Consider the following 11,008-nt stretch of genomic DNA (forward strand, 5'->3'; position numbering starts at 1 on the left):
AGTTTGCCTAATTTTCTGTCTCAGTAAGCGATTTTTTTTTTCAAGCTGTACTTGAACGCGTCCTACATGTGTATTACCTGGTGCAGGGAATACGCACTAGTTCACCTCGCTCTTACAACGCATACGGATACTAGAAGGACATAAACCAATCCAGTAAGATATAATTAGAATCAAACTAACTAAAAAATGTTGATTTTTCTTCATGTGGGTAACATTTTCAACAAATACTTGATAGTACAAAGATTAACCCGTGCGTTCGCCGTTAGCCCCTCTAGCTTATTCGCTAGCCGCATAAACATTAACCTCATTGTAATGCAACTTTGTGTCAGTTAAACAGTCGTTTGGCTATTTATTAATTTAAAAAAATAGTTGTACTGTTATACCCTGGCGAAATTACGTGTTGGGTATAGTGGTTGTTTTTGCAGGAAAAACTGCTAAACTAATGCGTATGTGTTTTTTTTTTATCAGTTAGCGCTTAGCTTACTTGCTAGCTTATGAATGAATGAATGAGAAGAGACGGTCTTCGGTTAAATGAGTACTCTGTCCGTACTTTGTCACATAGACACAGAACACACACACACGGCTATAGTTCTTTATGTAATTTCATCTTTTAGTTCTTCCATATTAAACAAAATAATATTTTTCACACGTGGCCTGCTAAAATCACCCGAGTTACGGTCGTCACTTTATACATTTTGGAGTTTTTAAATAAGTCAGTGAAGATTATATTCATAAAACAGACGAGTCTGTTTATTTTACTGATGGGAGTTGTGGATGAGTGGTTTTAAATCCTGAGATGCTACTATTGAATGATAGTATCATGTTACCGTACTTTTACAAATGGGATGGACAGAGTGGCTACTACAGGTGATGAGACGGTCAGAAACGAGCTTTAGCACTAATGTGTGTTGTCTGTAACAGATGGCTGACAATGATGAGCTTCTGGACTATGAGGAGGATGACGAGCCTCAGGGAGTTACTGATAGTGGTACCTCTGCAAACAAGAAAGAGGTAAAGGGTTCCTATGTATCCATCCACAGTTCAGGCTTCAGAGATTTTCTTCTCAAACCAGAGCTGCTTCGTGCCATTGTTGACTGCGGTTTTGAGCATCCCTCCGAAGGTAAATGGTTATTTGTTTTTGAAGAACACTGATTTAATTACCTTTCTAAAATAAGATTTACGCATTTCCAAAATGGCTGAGTCGTTTTACATTATTCTTTATTTTAATCCACAGTCCAGCATGAGTGTATTCCTCAGGCTATCCTGGGCATGGATATCCTGTGTCAGGCCAAGTCTGGTATGGGAAAGACAGCAGTGTTTGTACTGGCAACTCTGCAGCAGATAGAACCTGTTGATGGTCAGGTAAGTTGTGTATTGCTGCATCTACAGCAGAAAGTAGACTTGGGAAAAATTGTTTAATCTTGCTGATCCCCACTGATAGTGAGTTTGACTTCAATGTCTCATATAGCATTTTCTGTTGATGTCAGGTGTCTGTCCTTGTGATGTGCCACACACGAGAGTTGGCCTTCCAGATCAGCAAGGAGTATGAACGATTCTCAAAGTACATGCCCAGTGTCAAGGTGTCAGTGTTCTTTGGTGGCATGGCGATCAAGAACGATGAGGACGTCCTGAAGAACAACTGTCCACACATCGTCGTGGGAACACCAGGACGTACTCTAGCCCTCATCCGCAACAAGAATCTCAGTGTGAAGAACATTAAACACTTTGTGCTGGACGAGTGTGATAAGATGTTAGAACAGCTGGGTGAGTCAAAGGAACTGAAACTGCACTTTGTTTAAATTAGATATTAAGTTGCCTAAGATAATAATACGTTTATCATATTTTCAGTTGTTTAATGCAAAGAAACATGCAGATCCTTCATTAGGAACATTTCTCTTCTTTTTTTTAAATCCACAGATATGAGGCGTGATGTCCAGGAGATCTTCAGACTGACACCCCACGAGAAGCAGGTCATGATGTTCAGTGCAACACTCAGCAAGGAGATTCGACCCGTCTGCCGCAAGTTTATGCAGGACGTATGTTCAAAACCATCATGTTTCAATTCATACAACAATCCATATGACAGCTACTACTGCTTTAAAACAAAAGGAATACTTGACGTAGTTAACCTTTTTTGTTAATCCTCTCGTAGCTTTGCCCACTTGTGGCTGTCAATGTCATAAGTGTCCATATCAGAGAGGGACAGTAATCCTCCTTGACACATTTGACTTATCAGGACAGACAACCTGCCTGGTTAGGCTTAAGTGGAGGAGAACAGCTTTAGTTAGACATATGAGAATAATTCCATATTAAGAGCAAAGTGACTTTGTGAAGGGACATTTTTTGCCACCTGGGGATTTCCATTGTCCTTTCATATGCCTGTTGTGTCTGTGACAAAAAATACATTGCTTTTTATAACCCATCTACACACAGCCAATGGAGGTTTTTGTGGACGATGAGACCAAGCTGACACTTCACGGCCTGCAGCAGTATTACTGCAAGTTAAAGGACAGCGAGAAGAACCGAAAGTTGTTTGACTTGCTGGATGTTCTTGAATTTAACCAGGTATGTTTTGAAGCAAAGTTACATAAATTAATTTTGGGCCAAATGTAAATAATATCTTTTTGGCAGGAGAATTCAGTTTGTCCTTCAGGGGAGACAATACTGCAAACTCCAGTCATCTAATTACTGTGTAACTTTTTCTGTTAGGTTGTAATCTTTGTGAAGTCGGTGCATCGCTGTGTGGCCTTGTCACAGCTGCTGGTGGAGCAGAACTTCCCTGCTATTTCCATTCACCGGGGGATGTCACAGGAAGAGAGGTTTGACATTTGTTTTTGTTGATCTGTTTTTCATTGAAAACTTAAAATTGATAATTGTTTTCTTGCTTTTGTATTTCCTAGGAGCTATACAACAGAGCAAATAAAATAAACAAATATTAAATATATATATATCAAGTGTCAGTAAGGTCAAACAATTTGCTTTTAGACTAGTTTTCAGGAAAACACTAAAATGTAGTTTTGTCTGAAATTCATAGTGCATAATAGGTCTTCACAGCACATTCAAATATTGCCAGTTATATTTCTTCCTTTCGTTGCTCATTCCTTTTTCAGATTATCCCGATATCAGCAGTTCAAAGACTTCCAGAGACGGATCTTGGTTGCAACAAACCTCTTTGGGCGAGGCATGGACATCGAGCGGGTTAACATCGTCTTCAACTATGACATGCCGGAGGATTCTGACACATACCTTCACAGGGTCAGTTAAGTCATGTTTATTAGGGGATGTGCACATTTGTATCTCATTTCCAAAGCAAATAAAGATAAATTACAGCCATCTGCTGCCAAATCAACAAACCAGTTGATTTATTTGTAAAGAAATCAAATAAATAAGAAATCTGAATCTATTTGAGGAAGTTATTAGTAAATCATTTGTCAGAAACCTTCATTGTCATCTTAAACAGTTAAATGCTAATAATTATGTGCAATTACTGTTTCCTTTGTATAAAGTGTTCTTTGTTTTTCTTACCATCTCAGGTGGCCCGTGCTGGCAGGTTTGGGACCAAGGGTCTGGCCATCACTTTTGTGTCAGATGAAACGGATGCCAAGACCCTGAACGAGGTCCAAGACCGCTTTGAGGTTAATGTAGCTGAGCTACCAGAGGAGATCGACATTTCCTCCTACAGTAAGTTTTTGTTTCTTACAGTCCTTAAAAACAATATTTGTTCAGACTGCAATAATTTTTTGCCTCAACTAATGGACCCTCATCTTTCTTCTTTCCTCTGTGCAGTTGAACAGTCCAGATGAGTGTGAAGTATCTTCTCAGTGAGGATTGCCTTAAATTCTCTGTCACTACAATTTGGTGAAGAGAAAAAGGAGCTTAACATTTTATTTGAAATTTCCACCTCCTGTATTTGTTGGCACGCTCACTAAGATTAAACATTTCTTTTTATGTTTGTGCAGGATGCTTGTTTTAGTCTTCTTGTAAAATCTTTTTTTTGGTTGTTAAAATAATAAACTTTTATACTCAATGTGATGCCGTTGAAGTTACCTAATTTTGCACTGTAACTATGCCAGATGTTCTAAACAGAAACTGTCGTCGCAAGCTGTAGGTCATTCTTGTCACCAGCAGGGGGTGCTGGTATCACACTTTAAATCCAACTAATTTCTCCCTGCAGGAGTTGTCGAATAAAAACTTTTGTCTAATAAAGTTGTCCAAAAATCTAAAGACAGCTATACTACAGTGTCTAAATAGATAAATATCACTGGAATACAACTTTGGATCAAAAATTAAGACCCAATGTGACCCAGAAATATAACAATTAACTCACCTTTCCAAGCACTCCAATGAACCATTTAAGTTTTTGAAAACGTCTGATTTTACTCCAGCCCCTGCTGCTAACACACATTCTAGTTGCACTGTCATTTAACAATTTCTTATCAAGCAAACTTGTTGCAAGTTGTCAAGTTTTAGATGTTTATGACAATATATCAAAGACGCAGTGCAGTGTGTATTCATGTTTATGACATGCTGACTTGGAATTAAAGTTATTTTAAAAAAATAATACATGTCTACAGTTTACTTCATACATTAGAACTGATGAAGTTACAATTTGCTGCCTCTATATTTGTTAGACAGTACACTGATGTCTATGTTCTATAGTGTCAAAGTGCATCATTGCTCTGGTAGAATTAGAATGATCTGAGGATTTAAATAACTAAGTCAACATCCGGACCAGTAATGTGTCCGATAAGTCCAGGTGTCCTTCAGGGCATTGTTTTTTTTTATGTCCCACGTCTGTTTAAACAAGAGTGGGTTAGAGTACAATCCACTTTGGTCATACATTATATTAAAGCTTGCCTTCATGTCTACAAAATGAACTGAGGCGGTCCTTTCAGTCTGCAGTCTGTGTAGACTAGAAGGTGCCTGTGGTCTTCACTCATTTAAAGCCACATAATAAAAATGTGGCCCCTCGTCTTGCAGCACGTACCTTCATCATGAACATGAGGCGTTGCAACAGGGCAGGCAACTCAGGCAATTGCCTAGGGCCCCGAGCTGGAAGGGGACCCAAGAGACTGACGGCTGACATTGGTCTACAGTGGACCAATGTCAGCCGTCAGGAGGGCCTCCATGGTGCCGGTTGCCTAGGGACCCCAGGGTGTCTAAAAGCGCCCCTGATCATGAAGTATGACCTGGTCACATTACTATCAAAATGCAAGTCTTCAGTACTAGTCTATGAACTTGTGTGTGTCACCGTACATCCAGTGCTGTGAGGGGAGGGCCACGTCATTGAGGTGCTCACAGTCTTCACTGCATTTGCATGACTGAATGAACATAACTGACTTCTGCAAACGCTCTCCATCCTGGCAGACGAAAGTCACCGGTACTGTGCGTGAGTGGCGTGGAGAGCAACAGCGTCCATTTTTGCACACCCCACAGTAGGTGGGCCGGTAGAGGCGGACGCTCGCACATTCTCCGTAGAACAAATGGATGGGCTTTGGAGCCTTCTGGGTTGGAGAACACTTCTTCTCTTTCTGTTGAGGGTTAATAAAAACAAAGTCATGATTAGATTCTGATTGTGGGACTTTAGTTGTCATCGTTGCGCCCATCCACACAACCAACCTAAGCAAACAAGGACAAACTCTAAAGATGGACCTGAAGACCAGAGCTTTAGACAGAAGATCATGAAATGTTGAGGAGCTTGAGAGATTCTCCAAAAATCTTAGGAATTTTATTAATATTTTTGGAAAACAAATTTATTTTTAGATCAGTGGCCCTTAGATGCTAGCCCATGATCTGCAGCTGACCCATGAGCCACATATTTGTTTACTGTGAGCTGAACACGAGGAACGTTTGCTTAACAAATGATATGGTTATTGATACATCAATGTAAGTGTTTGAATTCCCGAGACCCTTGATTTACCTTGGTCCTTTGAGTCTTTGTGAAGATTTTGTTTTTCTTTGTTCTACTTGAGTATTTATTTGAATTTCTGTCAAATTCAAAATGGTGGGTTAGGGACATTTTGTTGCCAATCATAATAGCAATAAAATGCCAACAACCCACCTTTGACTGCTATAAAATGTCTTTGTGGACTTTTAAGATTTGTATTTGAGCACACATGACTTAGGTCCATGTAAGGTTCTGGTCTCATTCTTTAAAAAAATAAAAATAAAAATAAAACTTTCACTTGTCTTGGAACGAAAGTCTTTGCGTCAGTAGAGCGGGAACAAGACCTCTGTGTGTGTGCCCAACATGAGGGATTAATATAGACACTCCACTTCTCTGCTCTCTACAAACACATATGGGGCACAGCTATGGACAGTTGCTTGGCAGGAAGGCCGGGCTGAGGGACTATATTTAAATAGGCTTCTGCTTGTCACAAAACACAGCTGAGTAAATCAGCACTGCCCAGTTCCCACTGGATCTGGAACTTCCAGAAAATACTGCACTGTTAATCTCTGTTCTCAGCCTGGGACAACAACTGGATCAAGATGTTTATGACATCAACATTATAATTTCTCAAAACAAGATTCTTTTATTTTGTATTCTTTGAGTCACATAATGGATGTTTTTCATGTCCCGTCATTTAGGTGAGAAGAATTTAAAGGATCAGATAAGACGGAGTTGTTTTTTGTTTCCCACACACGCGAAGATAAGAGACAAATTGATACGTGTTATCATGAGTTATGCATTCATACTGTGCGTGATATCATACTGTCTTTGAAGTGATAAAGACGACTGACCTATGCTCTTTATTTTCTCTTTCAGTTCATGTTAACTGTGGTCCACTTTACCTTGGCGGGGATGGTCAGACCGCGGCACGGCCGGATGTTGCAGATCCTCGTCTCTCTCTCCAGCTTACACTCTGGGTTCCTGTTGGTGACTCGAGATGAAACGCCCATCCCGCAGCTACGAGAGCACGGGGACCACTCTGTCACCTGCACCGGACATTTCCTTTTCTTCACATGGTTCCAGGCTTCATGTGAAGGTAAAGTTGAGAACATGAATAATTATGTGCATTTGGTGAATTTTGGTATTTTTAATTCAGAAAATAACACTTATTTGTTATATAAGCCGTCTACACTCCATCTTGCATCCTCTCACCTCGCAGGTGTTTGAAGCCAGGTTCACTCTCCCAGTCATTAAACTTAACATCAGAAAGCTTGTTGGTCAGAAGCAGATTGTTTTCATGTTGCTGAGGTCCTGGGTGGATGTTAGCTCTTGGCAGGTGGCGGTGAGGTGGAGGTGGAGGCGGCTGTGACGACAGGTAAAGTATGAAAAGACGGTGATTCAACCGTTTTGTGTACAACAAATATGATGCAATATAAGATATATTTTCCTTCAAGATTTTTAACATTTGGCCTTTGGATGTGAATCAGAAGTGATGCATTTGAAGAAATTTGAATTGAACACATGTGACGTGTATTGATCTGTGTGTATTTTTGTAGGTTATTTCATCACTACAGATTATATTTTTGGAGAATGAAATGTTTTATGTGAACAGTAGCTTGTGAAATACAAAACCCATATGTAGTAGATGGACGGACAGACGGATGGACAGGAAACACACCTGATGTTTAGGTAGGCGGGGCCATGAGCCCTTACTGCAGTCCACACTGAAGCAGCACTGGCCAGGTTTCCTGACCAGCTGAGGGTATGGGCAGGAAGACGATGCTGGCGGCAGCTTGTTGTTGCAGAGCGGAGCACAGCCGACAGCACCGTCGATGCAGGTACACTGGTGTTTACAGCCAGCACGAAAACTCTCACCGTTCTGGTAGATCCTGCCATTGTACTCACATGACCGTCCTTCAGATTTAGCTGCGCACACACACACGCACACACAAATAAGCTTGTTATTCAAACAACTTGTAAATGAAGGTCAGTCAAATGTACACAAATGATTTGATTTGCATGTGTTTTGCACGGAGCAGACGACAACAATGCGTCTGCACACTGAAGACATCCTTCTGCTCGCCTTCTTTCAAGCTGAACAAACACAGTGATGCCACATCACAGCATCGAACACAGGACCACCGAGACTGAAAGGTCAGTGAAAATATGGAGACAGGAAAAAGTAGACTCCTTGTCTCCAATGCAGGGAAGAACCAGCTATTCATAGTAGGCGGGACATTACTGGCATGGTGAACAAGTGTATTTTTATCTCTGTCACCATCATAAAACTACTACTTATTCAAATAACCCTGTTCTCTACCTGGGTGGGACACTCAAGTGTGATACTCAGTTACTCAACTAGGCAGTTTGTTTTTTGCCATCTTTTAATATAAAGAGTAATATAAAATAAAACAATATTCATCCTTTATTGACTGATTATTCATTTGCAGTATTGCAGGGGGCGCTGGAGCACATCCAGAAGAGGTATGTCCTGGACAGTTTGCCAGTTAAACACAGGGCCACATATAGAAACAAACAACATGGTGCATTTACAACCTGATCCTCCAATCTTTATATTTTTGGGGCTGTTTGAAAAAACCAGAGAACCTGAAGAAAACCAACACACAAAGTGTTCTGACAGCATAAAACATGACACATATATAGTCATTTTTAAAAATGCATGGCCACTGCTACATATTACACATTATGATTATGAGTGTCCACACCACCTTGGAAGCTTCCCTCCTCTCCTCTGGTTCTTTTGAATTTTTTTTTTTTATGATAAATGCTATTTCTAAAGGGTTAGAGAGTCAAGAGGAGAGATTTGGGGTGGCTTTACTTAGCTACACAAACAACACTAGGTCCATTTTCACTTCATAAAAATACACACTGCCATTATCACTTTACTTAGCTACACAAACAATACTAGGTCCATTTTCATTTCATAAAAATACACACTGCCATTATCATTTCTTGCCCTCTTCTCCCTCTTCTCCCTCACCTCGACAGATGCCCCAGGCCATGGTCACATCGTTGCCATAATTGCACTCCAGCCCTTTGTGGTGGTCACATGGTGTCGTGGGGCTGCAGTCCTGGTTGAGCTGTGCAGCACACACTTTGCAGCATCCGCATTGATCAAGCACTGCGCTAACCCCTGCAGGGCAAGAAAGAGATTCTGAGGGGCAGTTACACACTGCTGGGCAGCTAGCAGTCACCTGCAGGGATCAAACAGAGAGTGGCAGAGTGAGAACCACTTTTTATATATTTGTGTTCAGAAAACTCAACAAACAGACTGAACAATCTGACAGAGGTCATAATGACCACAGTTTTATATTCATTTTCTAAATCTGTGTTACATTGTTAGCCCGTTTGGCTCAGAATGCTCTGAAATTTGGCTTTACATGAAGTCAAGTTCCTGTCACCCCTAAAAGTCTAGACGGCTTGAACTTTGCACGCAGTCCGCTGCTACCTGACGATTGGAGTCACGACATAGCGCCTGAGTATACTTGTTCTAGGAATCAACGCGTCACTGTGCCCTAAAACAGTAGGCATGAGTAGACATGCTTGTTACCGGGAAGAAAAAGGGAACATCAGAAGTGTATTTAAAAACACACAGGTGTTAAGTCACGCCAATCAAAGCTTGAGCTTCATGTAGACAAACACCTTTGTTTTTGCACAAATATATTTCAAATTTTGCTCAAGGTTCTTTATCTGTCAACATTGAAGTATTGTTACTTTACACCTCATTACGTTTTATAGTCAGACAGATTACTTGCTTATTTATTTTTTTTAATAGTCGCTGGCGTTTATATTCATATGAATCATATTTATGAGGCTCTCGGAAGTCTTGTTCAAAGAGTTTTAAAGTTCAACACATATTGTGGTTCCCATCTGGGAAGATTAGAACCATGGCACATGTCCAGTACAATAACCGTGGTCAGTAAAACCATGCAGCAGCAGACGAGACATTAAATACAACAACAACAAAAAGCAGAGAAACACGAGAACTCCCTAATAACTTTTAAATGCATTGACTTTGTTTTAATTTCAATACTTTAGTTAAATTATTATTATTATAATTTTAGTACACAATATGTGGGTCTTACCTGCGTGATGACGGCTGTTGTCAGTATAGTTAGGTAAACCATTAACGCCATAGTAATCGCGTAAAAACGTTTCCGTAGCAATACGAACCACTACAGCTTCAAACCTGAACCAAAAGAAAACATAAATATCACAATGTTACTACAATTAAATGAATTTCACACCGACTTTGCCTCTACTATCGGAGTGTAGTCCTTTTTGTTATATTGGCATGGTTTACAGTCGCCTTTTATACTGAGAGCACGGTAGAACCCCGCCCCGTTAAAACTTGCAGCCAATCACGGCTTAGGTAGCAGCTCAACTCGTCTTCCCAGTGAAGGCGGCTTGCTGATTGGCGGGCGTGTTCTGGTATGAATGCGGCCATTCATAAAAACCGTTGAACCTAAGTGTATTTATTTTATGGTTACAAATTAAAATCAAGCAGCTCGTTTTAAGTCACACTGTGGTTTTCTGGTTTTTGTGTCCGCCATTCTCCTAAGGCTGAGTAAATATACTCAGCTGGGGCAGCGGCACGCTAAAGACCTCCACCTTTGCAGAGAGGAGAGAAAGGGGAGGTGAGGAATTCCCTCTGTTTTTACAGACCGGTGTGGCTGCTAGCGCAGAACATTATGGAAAAAAAAAAGAAGTAAAAACCAGAGGTCTTTGTCACAGAAAGAGACTTTAATTGTTAATTACGGTGCCTGCTAAGTTGTTTTTGCTAAGTTTTGTCAACTAAGGCTCCCCCTTCCTCCCTTTTTTCTATTTTTCTCTTTCTTTGTCTGACTTTATTGGCTTCATTTAAATTCAGGCAGCCCACCTCACTTTGGGACTATTATTTCTAGCCTCATGGTGCTGACATGGGAACGATGATGATATGATCACTGGGAGAGGATGGTGGAGCGGAGGGTGAAGGCAGGATTGTTGTTTTTACAGTGCTGGCCTCCTCCTCCACCTCCTTCTCGGCTGTCTTCCTTTTCAACCACAGCTTTATGGTTTTCAGCCACACCTGTCCTGACACACAGGAGCGCCTTTGAT

General features: G+C 40.7%; 2 protein-coding genes across 3 annotated transcripts; one reads left to right on the top strand and one right to left on the bottom strand.

Moving 5' to 3' along the window:
- LOC103383573 (DExD-box helicase 39A) lies at positions 1–4,558 on the top strand. Of its 2 annotated transcripts, none has more exons than XM_008316760.3 (10): positions 1–153; positions 922–1,120; positions 1,235–1,362; positions 1,488–1,764; positions 1,918–2,036; positions 2,434–2,565; positions 2,710–2,819; positions 3,111–3,255; positions 3,534–3,681; positions 3,787–4,558. In XM_008316760.3, exons 2-10 carry the CDS (start codon positions 922–924, stop codon positions 3,801–3,803), a joined length of 1,275 nt encoding a protein of 424 aa, XP_008314982.1. In that variant the 5' UTR covers positions 1–153; the 3' UTR covers positions 3,804–4,558. The 2 variants fall into 2 exon arrangements, with proteins under 2 accessions (XP_008314982.1, XP_016890982.1); XM_017035493.2 differs by having other exon boundaries at positions 42–158.
- On the bottom strand, positions 3,958–10,213 carry LOC103383574 (protein CYR61-like). The gene is made up of 6 exons (XM_008316761.3): positions 9,997–10,213; positions 8,892–9,105; positions 7,569–7,816; positions 7,103–7,253; positions 6,793–6,974; positions 3,958–5,531 (listed from the first exon to the last, which is right to left on the bottom strand). Exons 1-6 carry the CDS (start codon positions 10,045–10,047, stop codon positions 5,226–5,228), a joined length of 1,152 nt encoding a protein of 383 aa, XP_008314983.1. The 5' UTR covers positions 10,048–10,213; the 3' UTR covers positions 3,958–5,225.
- Between the last annotated feature and the right edge of the window lie 795 nt (positions 10,214–11,008).

This window comes from Cynoglossus semilaevis, chromosome 9 (assembly GCF_000523025.1).
Source record: "Cynoglossus semilaevis isolate Cse_v1.0 chromosome 9, Cse_v1.0, whole genome shotgun sequence".
NCBI classification, from domain to species: Eukaryota; Metazoa; Chordata; class Actinopteri; order Pleuronectiformes; family Cynoglossidae; genus Cynoglossus; species Cynoglossus semilaevis.

Coding starts and splice junctions, on each gene's coding strand:
- LOC103383573 (XM_008316760.3), top strand. CDS start 922: ATGGCTGACAATGATGAGCTTCTGGACTATGAGGAGGATGACGAGCCT. Junction 1,765..1,917: donor TAAGATGTTAGAACAGCTGG/GTGAGTCAAAGG, acceptor TTAAATCCACAG/ATATGAGGCGTGATGTCCAG. Junction 2,566..2,709: donor ATGTTCTTGAATTTAACCAG/GTATGTTTTGAA, acceptor TTTTTCTGTTAG/GTTGTAATCTTTGTGAAGTC.
- LOC103383574 (XM_008316761.3), bottom strand. CDS start 10,047: ATGGCGTTAATGGTTTACCTAACTATACTGACAACAGCCGTCATCACG. Junction 9,106..9,996: donor CAACAGCCGTCATCACGCAG/GTAAGACCCACA, acceptor TGATCCCTGCAG/GTGACTGCTAGCTGCCCAGC. Junction 7,254..7,568: donor CCCGCCTACCTAAACATCAG/GTGTGTTTCCTG, acceptor CTGTCGTCACAG/CCGCCTCCACCTCCACCTCA.